The following is a 22,640-nucleotide window of genomic DNA, read 5'->3' as shown; positions in this document are numbered from 1 at the left end:
GACCATCATAATTTTAGATACATACCTCATTTACATCACTCCTTTTCTTTTGTTATTCCAAATCTCAGCTTCTCTAATCTTTGATCAATCTGGTGACAAAAACCATTGGCTGACTAGTGTTGTAGTTCATATATACCTTGTTGCTCTTAATAATGAAGATATAAAATATAAAGGAAAGTACCCCAAATACTTTTTGAACCACTGATTCATCTATCTGCTACCTTAAGAGGAATAGATAGAGTGGATAGCCAGCGCCTCTTCCCCAGGGCACCACTGCTCAACACAAGAGGACATGGCTTTAAGAAAAGGGGTGGGAATTTCAAGGGGGATATTAGAGGAAGATTTTTTACTCAGAGAGTGGTTGGTGCGTGGAATGCACTGCCTGAGTCAGTGGTGGAGGCAGATACACTAGTGAAGTTTAAGAGACTACTAGACAGGTACATGGAGGAATCTAAGGTGGGGGCTTATATGGGAGGCAGGGTTTGAGGGTCGGCACAACATTGTGGGCCGAAGGGCCTGTACTGTGCTGTATTATTCTATGTTCTATGTTTAAAGAATCTTTGTATTTCCCTCTGTACCTCTGCACTATTCAGTAATATCCCATTAATTGTGCATCCTGTTAGATTACTGTGCCTCCTAAATGCATTGCACATGCTTGCCTGATTTAATTTCCTTTTCCCATTTCTCCATTCAACTTCCTGGACTACCTATACCTTCTAGAGGACCAAAGCTTTCCTCTTTAAAGTCAATAAAAGCAATATTTTCATATCATCTGTTAACTCTTCTCTCACTGCTCTCAAACTGGTGATACAGTATTATGTTAATGAAACTCTATTATGTTTTCTGGGGTGATTACAGATAGCATGAACCCCTTTCTAAGGCTTGTTAACACACAGCATTTTATGTATGTAGTAAAACATGTCAGGGGAGATTGCACATCTGTTATGTCCATTGTATATGCATTTAAATTTCATATTAATCCAAAGTTATTGATTTAAATGCTACCTAATTGTTGTATTGAAATGCATGTTAAACTTGCTACACGGCACTTCCATTAAGAACCTGAGAGTAACATTAAAATCAAATGAACAATGCTACACTGACACCAAGAATGAATGAATCTTGTTTGAATGTATATATACGTGTGTGTATGTGTGTGTGTACTTTTTAATTAAGATTCTGCGATTTAGTGTTTTGCATAATTAGTTAAACTATTTCACTATTTCTGTTTTGGTAATATAACATTTATATATGCTAAAGATACCAAGATTGTGAGTCATGAGTGAAGTGACTATCACAAGTGCTGTTTTAAATTTATATATTTTACAGTATATATGTATGTCAATGATTTGGATGATGGAATTGATGGCTTTGTGGCCAAGTTTGCAGACCATATGAAGATAGGTAGAGGGGCAGGTAGTGTTGAGGAAGCAGGGTGACAGATTAGGAGAATGGAGAAAGGAGTGGCAGATGGAATAGAGTGTAGGTATGTGTATGGTCATGCCATTTAGCAGAGGAATAAGGTCATAGTCTATTTTCTGAGTGGGGGGAAATTTCAAAAATTAGAGGTGCAAGGGGACTTGGGAGTCCTTGTACAGGATTTTTTGCAGGTTGAATTGTTCATGCAGTGTTAGCATTCATTTTGAAAGGACCAGAATATAAAATCAAGGATGCAATACTGTGGCTTTATAAGGCATTGGTGAGGTCTCACTTGGAGTATTGTGAGTACTGTTGGGCCCCTTATCTAAGAAAAGATGTGCTGTCATTGGAAAGGGTCCAAAAGGAGGTTCATGAGAATGATTTCAGGAATGAAAGGGTTAACATCTATATATAACCATATAACAATTACAGCACGGAATCAGGCCATCTCGGCCCTTCTAGTTTGTGCTGAACTCTTACTCTCACCTAGTCCCACCGACCTGCACTCAGCACATAACCCTCCATTCCTTTCCTGTCCATATATCTATCCAATTTAACTTTAAACGACAACATCGAACCAGCCATCATCAAGGACCCCCACCATCCAGGCCATGCTCTCTTCTATCACGAAGGAGATTCAGGACCCTCAGGTCCTACACTACCAAGTTAAGGAACATTTATTACCCCCTCAACCAACAGACTCTTAAACCAGAGGTAATAACTGCACTCACTCCAACACTGGACTGATTCCACAACCTATGGGCTTACTTCTAATCTCACCCACTCTCAGTGGAAAAAGCCTGCTTGTATTTACACTATCTATACCCCTCATAATTTTGTACGCTTCATCATCGTAAACTTAGGGCTGACCTCGTGTTTTCTTGATCAACACTGGACCGATACTGAAGAGTGTTTGATGGTTCTGGCCCTGTACTCGCTGGAGTGTAGAAGAATTAAATATTTCATTGAACCTTTCAAATATTGAAAGGCCTAAATAGAATGGATATGGAGAGGGAGTTTCCTATAGTGGGGGAGCCTAGGACTAGAGGGCACAGCCTCAGAATAAAGAGACGTCCCTTTGGAACTGAGATCAGGAGGAATTTCTTCAGGTAGAGAATAGTGAATCTTTGAAATTGATTTCCACAGGTGGAGGCTAGGACATTGGGTATATTTAAAGCAGAGGTTGATAGGTTCTTGATCAGTCAGGGTGTCAAATGTTATGGGAGAAATCAGGAGAATGGGGTTGAGAGGGATAATAAATCAGCCATGATGGAATGGCAGAGTAGATTTGATGGGCTGAATGGCCTAATCCTGCTCTTCTGTCTTCTGGTCTTCATGTTGAAATGATCCAGATTGAAGTGTTGAATTTAGAGTTACAAACAGTATGTTCATTTGATTGTGATGTACCGTAATATATTTTGTCTTCTTTTAGAATGAAGAGAATTTCAATGGAAATTCATTGTCCTCTGCAAGTGATACAGACATTGTCCAAGTTATGGTGCCAGAAGATTATGAAAGAACTGTTACCATAGTGAGAAATGGCCATGATCTAGGTATGACTGGTTTTAAATAATGCATGGAATTGTGGAAGATTGCGAACCAATTCCTCATTCAGACAATATTTTAAAATCATGCAAGTATTTTCTGGAAAACCCTCAAATATTTTCAAAAGTTTTGCTGTATTTGCAGCTTCAGGAGTATATCAAGTAATACCTATCTAGAAATGGAATTAATTTGACCTAGTTTTCATAAATAGTTTGACTGTGCTTCTTGTTATCTCCTTCATCATGTTAGACACAACTAAATACTCACAAAACATCTCATCAGGATGTATTGAAAGTATCACAATAATCAGCCTCATCCGTGTTCTTTGAGAAGGGTGGATTTCTGGAGCCTCCCTCAGGCTTGTTCCCTGCATTTAATGCCAGACTACAGCCAGTGATACATTTTGGGATTATCATTATCAATCAACTCCAAGTTTGATGAAGTATCCTGGCCTGAAACATCGGTTGTTTATTCCTCTCCATGAATGCAGACCAGACCCTCTTGCTGAGTTCCTCCAACATTTTGTGCGTGTTGTTCGGAATTTGCAGCATCTGCACAATCTTGTGTTTGCCAAGTTCTTCTTTCACCTCTTGTTTCTCCTGTTAGGTGTTTTCCTTTGGAAATGGGTTCTGTTGAGACTTTACAAAGCCAAAGCAGAAACTCCATACACTTGTAAACTCTGTCCTGATCTTGCAACAGCAGAGGTGGTGATGAAGGTTTCTATTAATGATCACAGTGAAACTTGAATGGTGAGGATTGCAGACTGCATACTGGATTTGCTCTGTTTGGGATTTAATGGGCACTTTACCCATAAGGCTCAACGTGGCCATCTTGATATTGGCCGGGAATTGCACATGCGAGTCCCCTTATCCTGTTTCTTGTGTGTTGGACTTTGGAGATAAAGGTGTTTCCATATTCTTTTCATTATCTTATGTATGGAGATAACTTCTACTGTGGGTAATAGAAGGAAAAAAATCAAAAATAGGGTCAAGGTGGGATATCCAATTGTTCAGATCGAGTCACAATTGATTTCAGAGTGTGAACAGCAGTATTTCTTTTAAGCTCACTTGCCATATCTTGTGAAAACATGGGCAATGTCAGAAATACTATATTACTGTGACCACCTCCTATCAACTTCTTGGAAGGCCAACTTTAATGAATCTCTAGTCTGCTGGTGCACATGATCCGTCCTCTTTTTAACCATGACTTTGATATCCCCTGAGTGGAACAAGTCACTGTGCCTTACTCTGTTGCTCCCCATCTCACCCTCACTCTGTCTCTCTGTCTGTCTGTCTGTCTCGGTCACTGAGTCTCCCTGACACCCTCTCCCTCTCTCGCTCTGTCTCTCTGTGTAAATCTCTTTTCCTCTGCCTCCCGCTTCCTCATTCTCCCTCTCTATCTGTGACTTGTCATTCAGCATTAGGACAGGTAGCATCCAAGCTGCCTTCTAAAATGAGAGCTTGCCCCATTAAATGTATAAATTTAGAGCATGATCTCCAATTGCAATAACATGTAAAAGTCAGAAAAATAGAAGACAAGCCCCACTTCCATGCAATATAAAAGCCAGATTGATTAATTTTTTGATGTTTTACTTTTAATATTCTGAAATAATTATTTACCCTACTTAACCCTTAAATTTACAACCCAAGATGCTAAAATTATATTTAAAAAATACGATCAGTAAATCTGGAGAACTGATGAAGTCTTCACATCCTTCCTTGCCTTAACTTTAATTTCTCCATAAAGACTATCTAAGCAATATATGAATAAAACCCTGAAGGCCAAAGGAATGAAAGCTTTAGTTTTGTGTTCTACATTTGCTTGTGTTCCAAAAGGTGCACTAATGAGCACTGCATTTCAAGAACACTAATTTAATATCAGAGTAAGGTATATTTTGCATTGGCTCTGACTCAATGAAACACGTTGCATCTGTTGGCAAAAAAACCACACAAAATGATGTAACAAATTTTGTACATATTTCTGGGAGAGTTAATCCTTTCATGTCACCAAAACCATATGTTGTGAGGATATGAACTTCCTGACCAAGAATTTATTTATAATTCTGCCCAAGTTTACAAATGGCTGTTTTATGTACAGCCTGTACATAAGAGGAAGCAAATGGAAGACCATTGGGATGAATTTGCCAGCTGCTGCGGAGCTGCAAAAATCTTCTACTGGGTAGAAGCACAGTTTGTGGCATTAATTTGACAACTAGAAAAAATTGCAATCCTTTGTTATGGATATGAAAATACAATATAAATATGCAGCAGTAAATAATTGCTAGGTCCTCAGTAGCTCTGTTAACTACTTTTTAAAAATAAATTTAATGGAAATCTTTGGGTGGCAAGCTAGCACACTTTACAGGTCACTGATCAGGGTTTGATTCTCACCGCTGTCTTTAAGGAGTTTGTAAGTTCTCTTTATGATCATGTGGGTTTCCTCTGGTTCCTCTGGTTTTCTCCCCTTATTGCCTCTCAAAGATATACACCTAGGGTTAATAGGTGTGGACGTGTTACGTTGGCACCGGAAAGGTGCGGACAGTTGCGGGGGCTGCACCCAGCACAAGACTTGCTATTTTTGATTTGATGCACATGACACAGTTCATGGTATGCTTCAACGCACATATAACAAATAAAGTTAATATTTAAATCTTTAATCTTTTACATCAGTACAGTATATTCCATTGCAGGATGTTAATAATTGATATTGGAAATAGTTAATCTTTAATTGTAATTTTTAAAGTTTAATCAAAGTGATTTTGAATGGAAATTTTGATTGGCAATTATATACAGTGGATTCTGGTCAATTGGGACACCTCTGGATCAGTACATTTTGGCCCAATTAAGTGGTTGCCCCAATTAGCCAAAGTTTCATGGGAATAGTATAAAGATGTAAAACTGCATTTAGCTCAGTAGCAAGTTATGTACTTAAACGAAATACAGAACAAATTGGAACACTGCTGATATTACTGCAGTGCTATAAACCTGGTAGTTTTTGGCAGAGGAATTCATAGAGTGTATGTTATATTGTTCTTCTGATTGACTAAATGAACAAGATCAGCACAGACAGCGCGTGCAGATAATGGCCTGCCTTCATAGAGTCATAGACCACTACAGCACAAAAACAGACCCTTTGGCCCATCTAATCCATGCTGAATCATTAATCTGTCTGGTCCCATTGACCTGCATCTGGAATATAGCCCTCCATATCCCTCCCATCCATATACCTATCTAAATTTCTTTTTAATGTTGAAATCAATCCCACATCTACCACTCGTGCTGGCAGCTGATTTCACACTCATACCAACCACTGTGAAGAAGTTCCCTCTCATGTTCCCCTTAAGTATGTCACCTGTCACCCTTAACCCATGACCTCTAATTGTAGTCTCACCCAACCTTAGTGGAAAAAGCCAAATACATTTACCCTATATATACCCCTCAAAATTTTATATACATCTATCAAATCTCTCCTCAGTCTTCTGAGGAATAAAGCCCTAAACTATTGAACCTTTCCCTCTAATCAGGTCCTTAAGTCTGAGTAACATCTCGTAAATTTTCTCTGCACTCTTCAGTCTTATTTACATCTTTCCTCTAGGCAGGTGACCAAAACTGGACACGATACTCCAAATTAGTCCTCACCAGCATCTTACACAACTTCAACATAACATCCCAACTCCTGTACTCCGTACACTGTTTTATGAAGGCCAGTGTGCTAAAAGCTTTCTTTATGACCCTTCCAGCATGAAATATTTTCAAATATCACTGCTTTTGAATTCAGCCTTGGTCAACCTAAATGAATATTATTACACAAGCATGCGCAACTGACAGTATTTAAAAACTGCTGAATCTAAGCACAGAATATTGTCTAATGGGCATATAACTGCATGTGACTGACACTAGTTAGATGTTACATCTTCCAAATCTTCATTTTTCTTGCTACATTCAAAATTATTTTCGATATCTTCAAATTCTTAAAAGATCCTAACTTGCTGAAGAAGTAAAATTGTTTAATTTTCACTCCTGGCTGTTTCTCGCATCTCCAAGGTGAATACTAAAACCACAGTGATCAAGACCCTTCTGAATTGTCTTACTGCTTATCAGTGGGTGGCGTAAATCACTGCTGTTTGAATGCAAACACACACAACTGACACTATTTAAAAACTGTTCACTGTAAGCATGGTGTAGTAGCTAACTGTTCTGCAAAAGTCTCTTGTCCCAATTAAGCAACATTGTGCCCCAAATAAGAAAGGAAATTCTGGCCATTTTCTCAATTAGTTTTTGTTCTTTAAGAATTGTCCCAATTAAGTGGCTGCCCTGATCAACCAATGGCAGAGTTAACATGCAAAAAAAATGAATTAGATTTTTTTTTACTGTTTTCAATTTCAACTGTTACTGAATATCTGGTATAAATTTAGCCATCGATTGAATTATATAAATAGGTCATCCCATTGTAGAGTTATTTTATACTAGTAATTAAGTTCAGTTAATGAAGAAATTACTTATGGAACTGGTTTAATCTCATATTTTTGCAAAAATTATTTGTTCTTCCTACCATGAAGAATTTCAAATCATGTCAAATCAAATTTATTGTCATTTAATTATATACATGTATATAACATATATGACCACATAATGTAGATAGAAATGAGACATTTCTTCAAACTAGGGTGTAAAGCATAGTTGTACACATAACACACTTAACACGTGATAACTTATGAAGGTAAGGATAAAATCTACAGATGAATCACACATAAATAACAAACTAAAGTGCATTAATATTAAATATTGTGATGTACGGAACAGATTAACCAGTGACACTTTGAATACATTGTGGCAGTGATTTCAGAAGACTAATTGCTTGGGGGAAAGTCTGTTTTGCATCCTGACTGTACTTTTTTTAATGCATTGTACTCTCCTGTCTGATGGTAGAAAGTCAAAGAGGGTGCTGGATGGATGGGTGGGCCCTGCATATACAGTGCTCCTGATAAATGTCCCTGATGGATGGTAGGGAGACCCCTGTGATCCTCTTGGCTGTTCTCACAGTCCTTATAGGAACTTCTGGTCTGATGCTCCTTTAAAGCACAGTTAAGATGGTGGGAGGGGGTGGTGCCCTCAATTTTATTGCCTCAATCTTCTTTGGAAGTAGAGGGGCTACTGTGCCTTCTTGTTCAGGGAGGTGATATTAAGGGACCAGATGAGGTCATCTGTGATGTGAACTCCCAGGAACTTGGTGCACTTAATCTTCCCTGTGGAGGACCCATGTATTTGCAGAGGGGGGATGGTTTGTCTGCACCTTCCTGAGGTCCACAATGATTTCCTTCATCTCCTCTATGTTCAGGCTTAGGTTGTTCTTCTCACACCAATCCACCAGCCACTCCACTACCTCTCTAAACTCTATCTCGTCATCATTCTTGATAAGGCCAGCCATTATTGTGTCATCTGCAAACTTGATGGCACAATTTGAAGTGGATCCTGCGACACAGTCATGCATCAGTAGTGTGAACAGCAGCAGCCTAAGCACACAGCTTTGGGGAGCACCAGTGCTCAATATAATGGGAAGGGAGACATTGCTGCCCACTCAAATTGTCCCATGATCCTCTCATATCCCCTTTGTCAATCACCTGTCCAGCTCTTGGCTTCATCCCTCCCCCTCCTGTCTTCTCCTATCATTTTGGATCTCCCCCTCCCCCTCTCACTTTCAAATCTCTTACTAACGCTTCCTTCAGTTAGTCCTGACGAAGGGTCTTGGCCTGAAACGTCGACTGTACCTCTTCCTAGAGATGCTGCCTGGCCTGCTGCGTTCTCCAGCAACTTTGATGTGTGCTGATTGTCCATATATTCTCTGTTTTGGCTCCCAACTTTTAAAACCTATTTTATTTTTCTCTGCCTATGAGTTCTCTGCAAAGTTTTGCTTGCCAACTGTAATGGGTTGAATTAATGTTGATTTTCTTCACTGTAAACTAGGCTTTACTAATAGGTTTCCACCTTTTACCAGGCTACCTGGCATGGAATTTACTCCATTTATGGAAATTCAAATTCCATGGATCTATGTCCTAAAACTCTGGATTGGTACCTCCATGGTAACTAATGGAAAGAATAGAGAAGCCATATGGGTTGGAATATAATGTTGCCAATTGATCTTGCAGTTCTCTTTTCCTATTTGTGTAAATAAAAGACATATCCACGATCAATTTTATTCTATCTGTAATGTGCTTAATTGCAAAGATCCTCAATTCTTATTGCATTTAGTCATTTTACAAATTTGTTGGATATTTTTGTTAGTTCCTTTTATAATATCCAGTAATTAGCCAATAGTAATGTATACTTCATCAAAATCAGTGGCAAATGATTATCTGCAAGGTATCCCGTCACTCAGACAGAATGGGTAAGGGCATTATTTTCTGGAGGTGTCTCCCCAGCTCACTCTTCATCACATCCACTTCAGGCATTTTATGCTAAAAGTGAAGATAGGATATGTTTGTCAAATTGAATGAATGGGAACAAAGAGTGATTAAGTTAGTAAGTTGATGTTTGCAAGCAATATGTTTGATATTTGATATCTTGCACTTATTGGTATTATTTAGATGCTAAATATAAAAACTCCTCTGAGATCAGTCAACATAACTTCAGTTTCCCTGAGCAGTTTGCTGCTTTCACAACTGCCCTCTAGAAGCTTTGTCTGTTTTCCTCCTAGTGACTAATTGATGGGAAGCATCGTGACTCTGGAATCTTAGATGTAATGGCTACTAATGAGCACCAGATTCAACAGAAGCAAACATTTCTTGCCCGAATATATTTAGCTTACTTGCTTCTCCAGCTGCTCTTCAAGAAATTGAGAGCCTAGATTTATTCATTGTGATTATTTAACTTCTGACATTGATTTATTTGAAATGGAAAATTATGGTGTTAAAATTACGCTGATTAGATAACTGACCTCCCATCTGCTCATGTTTCATGTACAAGTGCCACGTTATTCTTTACGACCAAGTAAATGTTCTTGCGGCAAACCATAACTTGTGCCTTCAGTAATACTAATGTTTGTAGTTTGTGGCCATATGCTATTCCTAGCCAGTTACAATATCATTAAGTCATAGAGATATACAGTATGGAAACCAACCCTATTAGCCCACCAAGTCCACACTAACCATCCATCACACAGTTTGAATATTAATTCAATCCCAACTCATTTTATTCTCCCCATACTTATGTCAATTCAGAGCCAGATTTTACCACATACCTAGACACAACGGGCACTGTAGAGTGGCTAATTAACTTACCAATAGGCATATTTTTGTGATGTAACAAGAAACGAAATGGGAGCAACCAGTGGAAATCCGCACCATAATATTGAGAATGTACAAATTCTACACACACAATGCCAGAGGTCAGGATTGAACCTGGAAGAAATTCTCACATTTATTTTTTATCATTATCTTACTTGGGCTAGGGTTGAGCATAAAAAGTGATCACAGAGGACCTGGAGCAATCATCAAAGACATTGAGGATGAGGGAGCTGCTGGAAGAGATGGACAACTCCAGAAGGGGGATTATATTGTTGCTTTGAACATGGAGCCCATTAGTGGTCTAAGTTCAACACAGAAGCAATTAATTTTTGCCAGTCAAGCCATCAATGAGGAAATCATGTGAGTATTTCCCTTATGTTTGTTGTGCATTTTTTGATTTGATTATTGTGGTGCATATTGTCCCAGTTTCGCAAAGGTTTTATATAGGTTGAGCACCCCTTATGCAAAATTCCAAAATCCTAAAACCTCCAAAATCCAAAGTTTTTTTGAGCGCTGCATGACATCACAAACGGAAATTTCCACTAGGCGCTGGACAGGTTCCAGGGTGCAGGTCTTTGCGGACCATGGACAGTTTTGAGAAGTGATCTCACCTATGTAGTGAACAGAAGTGAAACAAAAATAGAAAAACACTGCATAAATTGGAAAATGAAGATCTTGATAAGCATTGAAAGAGTGGATTCATCAGCGGCAGAATGAATATATGCCACTTAATGGTATGCTGATCATGAAACAAGCAAAGATCTATCACGACAAACCGAAAATTGAATGTAAAGTGTCTGCTAATGATGAACCAGCAGTGAAATTCGTTGATAAATTTCCCAAGATCGTCGCTGATGAAAATCTAACATGCATCAGTACAAATGTGTGATGAATAAGAATATGATAAAGATTGCTTATCAGTGGCACATACTGTAAATTCAGAGTCAGGAATAATGACAAAGCGAAACAGCTAACAACAGGAATTCTGCAGATGCTGGAAATTCAAGCAACACACATCAAAGTTGCTGGTGAATGCAGCAGGCCAGGCAGCACCTTTAGGAAGAGGTACAGTCGACGTTTCAGGCCGAGACCCTTCGTCAGGACTAACTGAAGGAAGAGTTAGTAAGAGATTTGAAAGTGGGAAGCGAAACAGCTACTGACTGTCCACCTGGGCAGCTAAGGTAGTGATAACTTATCTTTCTGATAGTTCAATACACACATTATTGTTTCATGCACAAAATTATTAAAAATATTATATCAAACTACCTTCAAGGTATATGTACAAGTTGTAAATGAATTTCTTGTTTAGACTTGGGTCCCATCCCCAAGGTATTGCATTATTTCAATGCAAGTGTTCCAAAATCTGAAATCGGAAACACTTCCGGCCCCGGGCATTTCAGATAAGGTTTGCCCAATGTTGTGATTTTGTCACTAACCTCAGCTATTGACCAATATCAATGGGGTCTGCCTGTAAAATAGTTTATTCTTGTCAATTATAACTTCCCTAATTATGACTTCCTATAGAACTTATTTTTGGTAATGAATCTTTTCTGTCTATAAAGTGAACACATATGCCAAGTTCACTAAGCTTCCAGACATTGTAGATTTAAGTTAGAAGCAGCAAATATGAGTCAAGTGTGTGGAGTTTAAATTAAAAACTGACGAAGATCTTGCTAATGGAAGACCATCATGCATTATTCTTTCTGTGTTCAGGATTTTTTTCTGAAGTATTGAAAAAGATGTAGTGTTATTTGTGATTTTTTGGACTGTTTCAGCTGCATCTGTTGGAACCACTAGTGCACTGCCAATGAACTTGAACTGAGTTCTGGACTTCCACATATGTTCTTTGAGCCATGGAAATCTGGTGTTGTAGTTACTTGAAGGCTAATTTGGCCTATTCATTCCACTATAGGATTCCTTATGGGTTTCTTGTGGAGGGCTTCAGTTTGCTTGGATACCCTGTTTTTTTTTCCTCTGTGTGATCCTTTACAAAAATACACCTGACATAAGATCATGAACGGTACTGTTTACATTGAGGATGGTGGGACAAAAATTTTGATGGAAGTATGAAGGTCAATTTGTTTTATTAACCTATTTTTCTGTATTGTAATGTTTAGTTATGTGGTTTTAATTTTTTAAATTGTTTTAGAAAAAACTTAACTGCCAATTGCAGTTTTTGCTGACTGTCAGAGTCAAAAGTGTTTTAGGGCAAGGTCCTGTCATCATCCACGTTGTGCTGTTCGACTTTGAGGTGCACAGTGCCAACATGATAAGTCCTCCACATCAGACTAGGCATGGGTAGACTACTTGCAAATATTTCACACTCGGAGACTGGGCAGTTTCAATGTGAACTACTCTTAATTTAATGTTACAGCCAAGGACAAATGCTGTTGAAGAAGCAAATTTCCTTTAAAATGGAATTCTTGTCAATAATGAAACTTGTTTCCTGAGGCCATCATCCAAATAGTGACTGGTTATTTCTTTATTCAAGCCATGAGATTGCCTTGTCCAAAGGGAAAGTTCTTTCACTTTATCTGATTGTTGTTACGTTTCACTTCAGGCAAGATGACAGTTAACATCGTCAACTAACTCAAGCCTCAAATAGATTTTGTATGTTTTTCACTCTCATTTACTATACCCCTTTCTCTAACCTTGACAGACTCTACAATTATTCTTTTTGGCTTAGTATCAATTTTTGTTGAAATTCATTCCTGCTAAGTATCCTGATAAGTTTCTCCGTTAAAATTTTATATTAATACGACATCATATTGTTATAGAAAATTCATTCACTTATCAATTGTCTTTCTCTTCAATTAATAATGAATATTGGTCTTTAAATTACTAATTCTATAGTGCTTGGTTGCATGCAATTGTGCTGAAATAATGCATGTTAAAAATCCATAAGGATAAAAAGAATTATTCATGAATGATGTTGAAATGTGATAATCATGTATTTCTTAGTGCTTGTGAATACCCAAAAGGACTAGTCTACTCTTGCATGACAATATTTTTCCTGTTCCTTGCTATAAACACTGACTTTACACTGTGATTTATAAACTCTAACTCACTCTCAGAGCTTTGATTTTCCTCAAATGAGTCCTGCTTAGTTTTGAGACTTGATATTGGTCAAAGGGAATGCCGTGGGTTATTACAGTGCAGTCCACTTCTGTATACCTTTTCAATGAGTTAATACTCAAGGGGAAAAATGCTAATTTAATTCTCCTCCATGATTTCTGGGTGCTACTTTAAACCTCGGCCCATCAACTCCACCTGAAACTGGGGATTCATTGTGACAGCTCTGTAGGAAGTATCTATTTTGTAACTAACTCTGAGCTCTTTAGTTAGTGGAATTTGTGGAAACCAGTATAACTGGCCAAGAGAATGTTGTTTCTTTCTCTTAATTGAAATTGACTTTTAAATTACATTTCTTTTTTTGGTTGTGGGGAATTCAGGATTACTTATATACCAGCAAAGGATGTGGATCATTATAAAAGATTTTTTGCTTCAAAGCAAACCAATTCTAGCGGTGCTGCAAAATTGGCAACAGAAGTCAGGATGAAAGCTGCTGTGAGGTATTTACATTGCTTCTTCTATGTATTTTTAGTTCACTTTTTAATACTTTTGGATGGATTTCCAAACTAAAAATTGTAAGCAGTTTTCCGGGGGTGGGGGGTGAGTTTTGCTATTGAGATACATAAATATATTCAAACGAACAAAGCGTCAGTATTTACAATTTGACAATGGTTGGAAGGTTAACCAGTAGCTTCTAAATGTATATTTATAGAAATGTTTGACCAAGTTAAGGACAGACATAGACTTTAGAGAGCAAAGCTGTACTGGGATATCCAGTTATTATGTCATTATTTAAGCTTATGTATTTATTCCAATTTTTATAATGTAATTTTAGAAAAGGTTTAAGGAGTCTTATATACTCTGAAATTAGTTAAGGTCCTGAATGACAATGACAGTGTGTTTTTTTAATTGTTTCTCATTGAAAAGGACCACCAAGGTATATCAACTTGCTGCCATTTTCTACTACATCTTAGTGGCAGAAGTCAGATCTAATTTTACAAAAGTAAATTCTTAGAAAGCAGGTGGCTTAGAAAGGTCCTGGTTGAGTTCTGAAGTTATCTTCAACATCTTCAACCTCTCACTTAGGCAGTAGTGTACTCTTCCCATTTGCTTCAAGGAAACATCCATCTCCTTCATATCCCCAAGAAAATTAAAGTGTCCTATCACAATAATTCCAACCAGCTGTGCTACCATTGACCATAATAAAGTGCTTAAAGAGATTAACAAAGGCCCACAACAGTGTAACCTTCCAAACAATCTAGACTCTCTGCAATCTGCATTCAGTTTCAAAAAAAGACTACAGTCTACCAGTACATTCAGTACATTCAGCTCTGGATCACCTCGACAATAAATATATACCGTATACAGGTGTCCCCCGCTTTTCGAATGTTCGCTTTACGAAACCTCACTGTTACGAAAGACCTACATTAGTACCCTGTTTTCGCTAACAGAAGGTGTTTTCACTGTTACGAAAAAAAGCAGCACGCGCGAAAAAAATCAGCGTGTGATAAAAGGCAGTGCGCGTCCCGAGCAGCCACTCTCCCCCGGAGTCGGAACTGCATTCTCGCCGGCATTGCTTAAACACATGTCTGTGAGCAGCCATTTGCAAGATGAGTTCTAAGGTATCGGAAAAGCCTGAAAGAGCTGGTAAGAGTGTTACACTTAGCGTAAAACTAGACATAATTAAGCATTTTGATTGTGGTGAATGAAGTAAGGACTAAGTGGTTTGGCTTGTGGAAGCTGACGAAGATGATGCTGAAGCAACACACATCAAAGTTGCTGGTGAACGCAGCAGGTCAGGCGGCATCTTTAGGAAGAGGTACAGTCGACGTTTCAGGCTGGGACCCTTCGTCAGGACTAACTGAAGGAAGAGCTAGTAAGAGATTTGAGAAGGGGAGGGGGAGATCCAAAATGATAGGAGAAGACAGGAGGGGGAGGGATGACCAAGAAAGGATACATGGCTGTGATAGCGCGTCTGAGTCAAAATGTGGTCGAAAAGTTGAAGAGCCAAAGAAATTACAGATGGGGAGCAGTGAGAGATGGTTTCACTGAACTCCCGTCAGAAGAGAAGATTTAAACTTCTTCAGCGTAGGCATCACCGGAAGAGGCTTCGCAGTAGTGAATTTAAAAATGCAAACACGAGGAATTCTGCAGATGCTGGAAATTCAAGCAACACACATCAAAGTTGCTGGTGAAAGCAGCAGGTCAGGCAGCATCTCTAGGAAGAGGTACAGTCGACGTTTCAGGCCGGGACCCTTTGTCAGGACTAACTGAAGGAAGAGCTAGTAAGAGATTTGAAAGTGGGAGGGGCAGGGGGAGATCCAAAATGATAGGAGAAGACAGGAGGATTTTGGCAACCCACGACCAAGAACTGACAGATGAAGAGCTGATGCAATTGGAAGAGGAAAGGATAACAATCGAAACTGAATGAGTAATAATAAAGTACGACTTTAATTTTGAGAGGGTACGTCGGTTTAGGGGATATTTGCAGGAAGGTTTGAGTGCTTACAAAGAACTGTATGATAGAAAAATGCGCGAGGCTCAGCAGTCAAGCAAGCCCTCCACATCAGCCACAGCAGACGACGAACCTCGACCTTCGACATCGAAGCGGGCAGTCATAGGAGTAGATGAGCTGCCTGCTGTAATGGAAACAGACGATGAGATGACACCCCAGTGTCCCACCACCCCAACACCCAGGCCACGGACAGATACCGATTCGTGGAGAATGCAGCAGTAGCCGGGAGGCACCCAGCACATCTTTAAGAAAAAAGCTAAAATAAACAAGCTAATTAATTAGGTACCACCCGGCACGTAATTGTCGGCCCAGATCAGAGGCAATGCAATCCACAATCATCTGTGATCTGGGCCGACATTTACATGCCGGGCGGCACCTAATTAATTAGCTTGTTTATTTCGGCTTTTTTTCTTAGAGATGTGCTGTGTGCCTCCGGGCTACCACTGCATGCTTCGCGGATTGGTATCGGTTCGCTGCCCGGAGGGTGGGGGCCACTGCACCACCCAAACTCCGATGACTCAGTCTAACACACCACCATCAGTGTGCTCCGCGCTTTCCCAATTCTGGTGAGTGATACTACACTGTACATACATTATTTCTACTTTAGATCGGCTGTGTATTTTTACGTGTTATTTGGTATGATTTGGCAGCTTCATAGCTTAAAGGTTACTGGAGAGCACTTGCGCCGTGTTTCTGTGGAGAGTGCTTGCGTGACATTTTCACTACGGAGAACAGTTCAGGCAATGATTGTGGAAAAGTATTTCTACTTTATATAAGCTGTGTATTTATCATATCATTCCTGCTTTTACTATATGTTACTGTTATTTTAGGTTTTGTGTGTAATTTGGCATGATTTGGTAGGTTATTTTTGGGTCTGCAAACGCTCACAAAATTTTCCCATATAAATAAATGGCAATTGTTTCTTCACTTTACGACATTCCAGCTTACAAACCATTTCACAGGAAAGCTCTACCTTCGGATGGCAGGGGAAACCTGTACATTCAGTGGCACTGTTCCCTCTAAGCTGCGCTGGTATGCGGCCACACAGTAATGGAATTACTCCTGCACATATAGCTTTTGTTGCTGTGCCAAAAGAAAAAATGAATTTTCTTTTATATAATGTTTTATTAAAGTGCCATGTAAAAATATCCCGCTCAGAGCAATGGTTGATCCACGCAATTGCAAAAAAAAAAATTAGAGGGCAAGTTATTCAGTGGTCACTTTATGATGTATGGAAGTGGAACCTGGTGTGGTCTTCTGCTGCTGTAGTCCATCCACTTCAAGGTTCAACATGTTGTAAATTCAGATATTCTTTCCTGCACACCATTGTTGTAACACATGGTTATTTGAGTTATTTCTGCCTTCCTGTTAACTTGAAACAGGCTGGACCTCTCATTAACAAGTATTTTCATTCATGGAACTGTTGCTCGCTGGATTTTATTTTTCGTTTTTTTTGCACCATTCTCTGTAAACTCTAGAGACTGTTGTGTGTGAAAATCCCAAGAAATCAGCAGTTATTGAGTCACACAAACCACAACGTCTGACACCAACAATCATTCCACGGTCAAAGTCCCTTAGATTACATTTCTTCCCCATTCTTAGTTGGTCTGAGCAACAACTGAACCTCTTAACCACATCTGCATCTTTTATGCAGTGAGTTGCTGCCACATGGTTGGCTGATTAGATTGAATATTTGCATAAAGTGGCCACTGTGTGTATGTTAGGGTGTTATATGATTAGAGTTCAGTCTTCAACCCCATGATGCATAATAAGGTGCAAGGAATTTCACTGCACATTGATGTATGATGACAATAATTTAAACTGAATCTAACCTGAATCTGATAGAAGGAACTCCTTGTCAAATTAAATCCTTTCCTGTGAGGCCAATGATTATATATAACCATTGCTGATTGAATAATAGTTCTGGTGATTAATAATAGTGCACATATTAAATACTTCTTAATTTGTTAGATTTTAAAATTAAAAATCTGTATTTGTATTTTTTTTCATTTTTGTTATATAAAATTAAATGTAAGCTTTGATTTTAACACAGTATTATTCTTTTATTATCAGTGAACTGCCAGAAAGAGAAGAAGGTGAAGGGGAAGAAACCCCAATTTTGAGTCATTGGGAGGCACCGCGAAGGTACAATAGCATCAAACAGTTTAATTATTGTTTCCTACCTTGTTTCCTATTCTATTCCCTTCAAGTTTATTTACGTTTGTAGAGGCACATCATCAAAAAAGTTACATTGAACTATTGAAAAATAAATTCTTTATCATACAAGATATGCCTAGACTTTCAAAGAAGCTCTTATGATAAATGACTATTATTATGATTGCATTTTTTTGATTGAAATGTAATAAAGTTGATGTTTCCTTTAGTACTGTAAGACATTTCATAGAAAACTTACCGGTTTTGGATGATTTTCTGTTTTTATGGGTTAAAATCAGAAAACGTGAGTTTTGATCTTGCGATATAACTACTAATTATAATGATACATTTGAATTTGATAACAAAAATACAAAGAATGATTTTTTTCTCTTCATTTCATGTACACTTATCTTCTTTACAGAGTTGAGCTTTGGCGAGTACCAGGTGAATCACTTGGTATCAGTATTGTTGGTGGTAACACAGTAATAAAAAAACTGAAAAATGGTGAGGAACTGAAAGGAATTTTTATTAAACATGTCTTAGAGGAGAGTCCAGCTGGAAGATCAAATGCTTTGAAAACTGGGGACAAAATTATTGAGGTAAATTATTTTGAATTACATTACCATTTTATCAATCAATCTGTTCTTACTTAATAAGAGCCTAAGCAACTTCTGCTATAGTTGATGTTTGAGAATACCTTGGTACATTGAATATTTTCTTGGGATAAAAGACAAACATGAGCACTAAAGTTTTCAACCAAATTGATACGAAGAATCTTCAAACAACTATTTGTTTTGCTCTCTAAACACCATCCTGAATTTACTGATTTTACATTTTTTTTCAAAAAACTGATTATTAAAGATTAAAAATACAATGGAAAATTATGTAGTTATGATGTTTAATTGGCAAATATATTGTAAAGTGTAATATGGAATCCAGGTCTCTTTCATGCTTTCCTCAATAAAGACCTTCCCCAGCTAGGACAGTGGTTCCCAACCCTTTTTGTGCCATGGACCAATAGCATTAAGCAAGGTGTCTGTGGAGTCCGGGTTGGGAATCCCTGATCAAGGACATGCCCTTTTTGTTGTACTGCCATTGGGGAGGAGGTAGAGGAGCATAAAGACACACGGTCAAGAAGAACTGCTTCCTTTGTTCCCCAGTGAGATTTCAGAATGGTCCATTGAACCCATGTATCATAGTTTCATTTCCTTAGTATGTAGAACATTAAGAATTAGTGCAGGAAAAGGACATACTGTACATAATCTGTTTTCCAACTTTAATGAAGAAAATCACTTTACCTCTGAAGTAAACAACTCTATTCTAAAATGATGTTTTCTAATTTTAGAATCCCCCATGAGAGAAAGCTTTTTATAATAATGGGGAACTGAGAGTAATAGCCCATGGGGATATTTTTAACCTCATCAACCTCCCCCATCACCCCCAGAAATTTATGTTTCAATAAATTAAGACCTCTCAGTCTTCTAAACTCCGATGAATAGTAACCATATAACCATATAAAAATTACAGCACGGAAACAGGCCATCTTGCCCCTTCTAGTCCGTGCTGAACTCTTACTCTCACCTAGTCCCACTGACCTGCACTCAGCCCATAACCCTCCATTCCTTTCCTGTCCATATATCTATCCAATTTAACTTTAAACGACAACATCAAACCTGCCTCAACCACTTCTGCTGGAAGCTTGTTCCACAGAGCTACCACTCTATGAATAGTAAGCCAACCTACTCAATCTCACTCATTACCTCCTCCAAAATTTCTCTTCAGCTTAGTACAAAGGAGCCTGTCCTTTTTTGTTTAATGGCTTTTTTCCTATACATTTTTCAATACGTGCTAACCAGGAGAAAATTCCTCTCTATTCGTAGCCTGTTAAGCTTTAAAAGAATTTTTGTAGTTTCATAGAAACATAGAAAACCTACAGCACAATACAAACCCTTTGACCCATGAAGCTGTGCCGAACATGTCTTTACCTTAGAAATTACCTAAGGTTACCCATAGCCCTCTATTTTTCTGAGCCTCATTAACACGTCCAGGAGTCTCTTAAAAGACCCTATTGTATCTGCCTCCTCCACCATCACCGGCAGCCCATTCCACGTACTCACCACTCTCTGCGTAAAAAAACTTACCCCGACATCTCCTCTGTACCTAGTTCCAAGCACTTTAAAACTGTGCCCTCTCATGCTAGCCATCTCAGTCCTGGGAAAAAGCCTCTGACTATCCACACAATCAATGCCTCTCATCACCTTATACACTTTCAATAAGATTTCTTCCCAGTCTTCTAAAGTCCAGAGAATACAGGCATACTCTAGTCAAGTTCTGCTCTTGCAGCAAACCTGCTATCCCTGTATTCAGTCTGTTTATTCTTTATGCACTCTCTCTATGGCAAGTTCATGCATACTTAGTTAGGTTCCAAGACCAAAATTGTGCACATTACTCAAAGTATGGTCGACCAAATTTCTCTTTAATGCAGTAAAACTTGTGTATCCTTGTATTCAATTTTTCCTGTTATCAATGTTGACATTCCTTGTGAATTCATAATCACTTGTACCTGCACATGAACTTTCAGTGACCCATGCATAACCCCATGTGTATAGTTCCTTTAAAACCTCTCTACTATTCAATCTGCACTACCTCCCCCACTCTAACCTCCAGGGATGAGAAACATCTGCTTCAGAGCATCCTTTTGCATGTGTTGCTGAAGTAGAGAAAATGCTCCACTATTGTTTGACGACAACATCTCCATTGCTAATGGAGTGATCGTGCGAGGACCCCCTAATGTTGCTTCAATTTAACGTGCATTAAGGAAGCTAATTCTAATCTTAATTGAATATTATCTTACAGGTTTCTGGTATTGACCTGCAAAATGCCACACATGATGAAGCCGTAAATGTCATAAAAAATGCAGGAAATCCAGTTGTTTTTGTGGTTCAAAGTTTATCACCTACTCCACGAGTGAGTAAACACTAGAAAATAAAATAAGATTACAATGCAATCTTTAACAGTGTACTGTATCAGCATGTGAATTTATCTGATGGGCTTTAAAGATTACAGTGTACTTCCATATTACAGCAGTTGAGGTAATGGAAACTCACCCTTACAGCATTCACAAAGCACAACCAAAATATTGAAATATGGAATAAAAATTCCCAAGGGGAATTTATGTAAAAGAAAAAAACAAATTGAAAAAGCGTACTAAAAACTGATATAGTTTACCAAGGCCAATAATCAGAGGGAATTGGTTTATGGTGTCAAATTTGACAGTCTCTTTTACTGATTTTTGTTCAATGATCACAGTCTGCTGGCTAACTGAGAGAGGTCTCTGAAAAGATTTGCTTTGGAAACTGACAAGGCAATTTCATTTATTGAAATTTGTACAATGGTATTTATCAATCAATGTAGCATCCTTTTCTAGTTAATTAAAACAACAACTGTTTCGCTTCTACCTACAGCGCAATCAGAATTCCCTTTCACATTCACGTACCCTTGCAGATCACATAGCCAAGGAATCAGTACAGTTGAGAGAAAAATCCCTGTAAGAGTACATCTCTACTTATAGTAAGGGATTCAATGGGGAGATAAAAGGTTTTGCATTATGGAAAATTGTGAAACAGACACATGGATACGACATAACCCCTCCCTAATATTGGGGTACGCTGGGTTACAGAGTTTGCATATTTATAAGGTTAGGAAATGATGCAGTAAGATTATTAATAATAATTTATAAAGCATTTTGACATCCAGTTTCAATGTCAAACCTGTTTTACTTCAGCTTAACCAAAGAACAGTCCAAACTGGTTTATTGTTTCTTTGCAATTCATTTAATTTTAAGGGACATTTATTTCTGTACATTATGTCCCTCTCAGCCTTTATACTGTTATTACACTTACAGAATTCTTCCTTTCTCTGAATTTTAATTTCTTCCCCCTCAGCTGCCAAAATATGAATTTCCATTATTTAAATGCAATCTGAAAAAATTAATTTTCGTCATCTAAATCCAATCCTATTCTTGCCTGTGGTCTCTTTGCCTCTTCCATTATCAGAGGTTCAATCAGAAGCCCTACAATACTATGTTAATTTGCCTGATTAAAGTATTTTGGGTGCTGAAGAGCTTCTGTTTTAACTCCACTCAATATCTGTAAATTAATGATGCAGCTATGGAGACCGTTGTGGAGCAAAAGAATCAGTTATTTAAGTTCATACTAAGATCAAACCGAGAAGAATCTGTCACCTGCAGGTGGGAGCTGGCTGCATCCCCCTTTAACTACAAACCATTTACTTTCTCCTTTTGTACAAAAGATGCCATTTTATACAGATTCAGAGAGTTGTTTCTGCCATTACCTTCCCTGCATGGTCATCATATCCCTTACAGACTTTTACCTTTGCTTCTGCTGATTCATGCCTAAAGCATCCCCTTGTTTGGATAAGACCATGGTTACTATGGTGACAGACTCTTTATCCTAAGCATTGATGAACAGAACCTCCAACGCGAGTCTGTTGTTCCTTAAATTCAAAACTGTAGGCAGTACATTAATATAAAACACTTCAGAAGCTGGAAGCCTGATTAAAAAAAAAACAGCACACACTGAAAGCACTCCACAGGCCAGGCAGCATCTGTGGAAAGACAAAAACAGTTAATGT

General features: G+C 38.3%; 1 protein-coding gene across 5 annotated transcripts in view; it reads left to right on the top strand.

Moving 5' to 3' along the window:
• The window catches only part of patj (PATJ crumbs cell polarity complex component), a 317,427-nt gene that overhangs the window by 110,045 nt on the left and 184,742 nt on the right, over nucleotides 1-22,640 (top strand). For all 5 annotated transcript variants that reach the window (XM_072273781.1, XM_072273782.1, XM_072273784.1 and 2 more), the window contains 6 exons: nucleotides 2,852-2,972; nucleotides 10,411-10,606; nucleotides 13,699-13,818; nucleotides 17,907-17,978; nucleotides 18,409-18,586; nucleotides 20,844-20,954. In XM_072273781.1, the coding sequence (XP_072129882.1) occupies nucleotides 2,852-2,972; nucleotides 10,411-10,606; nucleotides 13,699-13,818; nucleotides 17,907-17,978; nucleotides 18,409-18,586; nucleotides 20,844-20,954 (798 nt within the window). The remainder of the gene's footprint in view (nucleotides 1-2,851; nucleotides 2,973-10,410; nucleotides 10,607-13,698; nucleotides 13,819-17,906; nucleotides 17,979-18,408; nucleotides 18,587-20,843; nucleotides 20,955-22,640) is intronic.

The sequence above is a fragment of the Mobula birostris genome, chromosome 12 (assembly GCF_030028105.1).
Source record: "Mobula birostris isolate sMobBir1 chromosome 12, sMobBir1.hap1, whole genome shotgun sequence".
Taxonomy (NCBI): domain Eukaryota; kingdom Metazoa; phylum Chordata; class Chondrichthyes; order Myliobatiformes; family Myliobatidae; genus Mobula; species Mobula birostris.
Note: the sequence above shows the minus strand (reverse complement) of the source record. Positions and strands in the feature narration are given on the sequence as shown.